The 4,673-nt window shown below is 41.8% G+C and overlaps 1 protein-coding gene across 1 annotated transcript; it reads right to left on the minus strand.

Annotated features, from left to right (window-relative positions):
- Positions 1-408: 408 nt before the first annotated feature.
- Positions 409-2,040, minus strand: LOC308154726 (E3 ubiquitin-protein ligase TRIM21-like; the record flags this gene model as incomplete). The annotated part of the gene is made up of 1 exon (XM_080527915.1): positions 409-2,040. The coding sequence occupies one exon, from the start codon at positions 2,038-2,040 to the stop codon at positions 409-411; it is 1,632 nt and encodes a 543-aa protein (XP_080384041.1).
- Positions 2,041-4,673: the final 2,633 nt, after the last annotated feature.

Below are 4,673 nucleotides of genomic sequence, written 5' to 3' on the forward strand. Positions count from 1 at the left end.
GCTAAGCCACGCCCCAAAATAGAAATTGTCCAATCATATCACAGCAAAAGTCACTACAGGCAGAAAACTCGGACAAACAACTCGCTAATATCTGATGGTGAAAAGCTTCTAGACTAAATATTCTTGTCATCTTAAAAAAAACAAAAAACATGTCTATTACTTGCTGTGGTAAATCAGAAATATGAAATTTGCCAACTCCCGCCATTATAAGTCATTGAATGTCATTCAGTCACGGTCGGTCAGTCAGTCACTGTCAGTGAAGCGTTGTTTGTTTGTCCGAGTTTTCAAAGGGGGCGTGGCTTAGCGATAGGTCCATTATATGATAACAAACGATAACCAGATCAGAAATTACTCTGTGGTAAATTATACCATAACCTTCCCAAATGACAACAGATTAAAGGTTAAAAATCAGTCAGTGTGATTGACAGGAGAGATGATCAGAGGGGCAACGTTTTTACCATCATCATTATTACCAGGCTTGAAGTATGGATAGAGTTTCTCAGTGAAGGTGCAGCCAGTGAAAGAGTAGATCAGAGACCTGGCCTCCACATCATAAAAGGAGACCTGGCCCTCCTCATAATCCACAAACACCCCCACCTTCTGGGGCTTCTCTCTCAGGGACAGGAGGACAGAAGGGTCAGTGAGTGCCTTGTACTCATTTCCATTCCTCAACCTTACAGTCCAGTATCCATCCTCAGGTCTCATTGTGAAAAGCCCCTTCCTGTTGATGGACTCTCTGACAACTCCTACATACCAACCAGTCTTCTCCTTCACCTCCACTTCATAGTAAAACCTCCCTGAGGAGAAACCCTCCTTTCCTAAAACACAGAGACTATTAGAAAACCTCTCTGTGTTATCAGGGACTTTCTTTCTTGTGTCTCCATATCTAACTTGTTTCCCATCCTCAGACAGAATGAGATGGCAATTTGCTGTATCAGGGTCCAGAGTCACGTCCACTGCATACTGCTGAATCATCTTCAGCTCAGCATCACACAACTTCTTCACTTCACTCATAAGTGTCTCCCCCAGCTGAGACACAGCTCTCCTCACAGTCCCCACAGAGAGATCACTGTGAACCCTGACCTCAGACCAGTCCTTGGTGTGTGGAGTGGTGGACAGGGAGGGGAAGCTCTGGAGGAGGTGGAGGTGGTCCTCAGTGTGTGAGAGCTGCTCCAGCTCAGTGCTTCTCCTCTTTAGCTCAGTGATTTCCTGCTCCAGCTCTTTAATCAGCCCTTCAGCCCGCCTCTCTGCTGCTTTCTGCTTCTCCTCGATCACGTCAAGGAGCTCAGCCTGGCTTCTCTTCATGGAGTCCACCAGAGCAGTGAAGACCTGTACGCTGTCTGCTTTCTCTCTCTGTGCATCTTTCTTACTAAGATCTACTGAGTGTTTGATCTCTGAAACCTTCTGCAGTCGCTCCTGGATCATCTGCTGAACATCTGCCTCTGTCTTCCCCAGCTGAGCCTTCCTCTCTCCATACTCCTCCTCTATGGGGACGGTGTCATGGATCTTGTGGTCTGTCTCAGTGCAGAACTGACACACACATGTCTGGTCAGTCCTACAGAACAGCTCCAGGAGTCTCTCATGCTTCTTACACATCCTGTCTTCCAGGTTCTCCACAGGGTCGATCAGCTTGTGTCTCTTTAAGCCTGCGACTCTCTGATGAGGCTTCAGGTGAGTCTCACAGTAAGAGATCAGACACACCAGGCAGGACTTCAGAGCCTTGAGCTTCGTCCCAGTGCAGACGTCACAGGACACTTGTCCAGGTTCGGCAGGGTTGAGTTCATCTTCAGCCCTGACTTTCATTTTCTTGAATTTCTCTATGACCTCTCTAAACGCTGTGTTGATGCGAAGCTCAGGTTTTCTGTAGAACGTTTCCTTACACAACGGACACTGGCACAATTCACCGGTGTCCCAGTATCCTCTGATACAGGCCATGCAGTAGTTGTGTCCGCATGAAGTAGAGACAGGGTCAGTGAACACATCCAGACAGATGGAACACAGGAACTGCTCCTCAGACAGGAGACTGCTGGAGGAAGCCATATCTAGAGAGACCAGAGGTGACACCATAAAGCATTTCCTGGAATCAATCAGATCTCGATAGTTTCAACGACGGAGCTGTCAAGACTGTTTTATGAGATTATACAGAGACCAATAATGATAACATTATTCTACATCACATAGAAAATAGTCCTTCAACCAAATTAATACATTTTACATACTGAACTGTCTATAAGAAAACTGGTAGAGAGCGTGAACACAATAGTTTATCTTGACTTGTCATTGTAAGACTCTCAACTCACCTGTCTGTGATTCTGTGAGAGTGGGGACGCTGTCTCTATCCTTTCTACTGTAGGTGTGATAGATGTCTCTGTCCTTAACAAGTTTGAGAGAGTCTGCCCTCCTGCACGATACACTCTATGTCTCTAGTCTACACAGTTTAGTTTCATTTCAGCAAACTGACGTTGAGATGCTCCTCCCATCCCAGTACAGCTCTCCTCCCAGGAACAGAGTTAACAGAGTTAACCCTTAACACGCACACGCACACGCACACACACACACACAGGGTGTTTCTGTCACGTGTTGAGTGAAGTATTGGACCTGTCTGCACCATGTAGGTACTGTGAGCCTGAGGACTGTTGTTCTAGCACCATCTGTCCATCAGCAGAACCACAGAAGAAAACATCTCCACAGGGTTTCTGTGTACCCCTAAGTTGATGTAATGAAAGCAATTCTGATTCTGATTTTATTGTCACTTACAACAACAGACTTCAATGCTTGATGCACCTTGACTTGCCATCCACCAGGTCTTGTACTAATCAGCATGTTCATTTCTGAAGACCCAAATAGATCATTTGATATTGGCTGATGTCAGTTTTCTTCATAAATATTTCACTGTAGAGGTAGATGACAAATTCCAACTTGAGTTGGACACCATTGAGTTGGACACCTCACTTTTAAAAACAAACTGTCACTTTTAAAAACAAACTGTCACTTTTAAAAACTAAATGTCACTTTTAAAAACAAACTGTCACTTTTAAAAACAAACTCACTTTTAAAAAGTGTCAAAATATTCATAAATATTTCACTGTAGAGGTAGCTGACAAATAGAGATGGCATGCATGCATGGATGGATGGATACATGGATGACATGGGTCCTGCATTATAAGGTGTGCTTTTCTGTCAAACAGTAACCGGAGGTTAATTCCAGAACAATCAGCATTGCTCCCACACACCCTGATTCATTTACAAAGAGAAAAACACAAAGCAGTAGTTGGACATTTTCCTTTTTATTGATACACTACTAAAAGAGCCTACTATGCAAGGTATTCCCTTTGAATAATTTCAAAAAGCACTGCAGTCTTAAAAATTACAAAATGTTAAAATACAAAATGTACATAAAATGACAATACAAGGCTCCGTAAACATCAGCTAAACCTGTATTTCCCTTTTATTTTACAAAACATTATTATTATACACACATATCTATAATAGATATATATATAGATATATCTATTATAGATATATATGTCCCCAACCTCTAGGAATGACATCCATTTCAAAGTATCAAAAATAGAGTTCTAAAGTCTGTGTTGCTTTACCAGTATGTAAAATAGGAACATATTGTTCAGTCTTTGGTTGAGCAGAAGATGACGGCAGAGAGAGCTGTACTGTGAATGCTGCTGGTCTCGGTTCTGACTACAGGGTCACACCCCAGAACCAGACACCTATCTAATGTCCTGTCCAAAATTAGTCTTTCTCTCGAGTTATTCCTAAATTAACCCCAAAAAGCATACAGACGACCTGTAATTGGTATTCAAAAGATGAGTTAAGGCATTCCTACAGTTTAAATAATCCAATAGACAACATCATCATCCTCCACCGTCTGAAAGGGTTTAAATATCGTATTGTCATGTTGCTGTCATGGTTTGCATAGCCTAATGCATCCGTGTGCTTTTAGATGATTGAAATGCTAACAGTACTTTCAAAAAAACGCTTATCTACAGTTTATTGGTACAAACACACACACACACACACACACACACACACACATACACATACACACACTCACACATTATTCTATTAAGACGCTTGCACTGTGTCCTTTAGAAGGCAGATTCACTGACTTTTGTCTTATGCAGGAATAAGAATTATTGTGTGCTACTCTATGGTAATAAACCCAAGCATATACAGCGACTACATCTATAGGCATCAAGGTTTTCATTTTTTTTTTTTTTTCTGTTTAAAAAAAGGCATCAGGCAGATTTTTAGTGCATAGCAGAATTATTTTCATTCCCACTTGGACACGATTGACAGTTGTCATTATAACACCTCCTTAGAAAACAAACGTACATGCAAGAGTATCATTGTCAAATCAAAGAGAACACGTTAAGGCAAAGAGCCGATGCAATTCCTCAGAGTTGTGTCTACCAGATGAACACGCGTTGTCGTGTACAGAGTCACTGTGCTACGCAGAATCAGCCTCCCTGCACATCCTACTGATGACCATTGAGTTGGACATGTCACTTTTAAAAACTAACTGTCACTTTTAAAAACTAACTGTCACTTTTAAAAACAAACCGTCACTTTTAAAAACTAACCGTCACTTTTAAAAACTAACTGTCACTTTTAAAAACAAACTGTCACTTTTAAAAACAAACCGTCACTTTTAAAAA

Source organism: Nansenia antarctica, assembly GCF_963989245.1.
Source record: "Nansenia antarctica genome assembly, chromosome: 4".
Taxonomy (NCBI): domain Eukaryota; kingdom Metazoa; phylum Chordata; class Actinopteri; order Argentiniformes; family Microstomatidae; genus Nansenia; species Nansenia antarctica.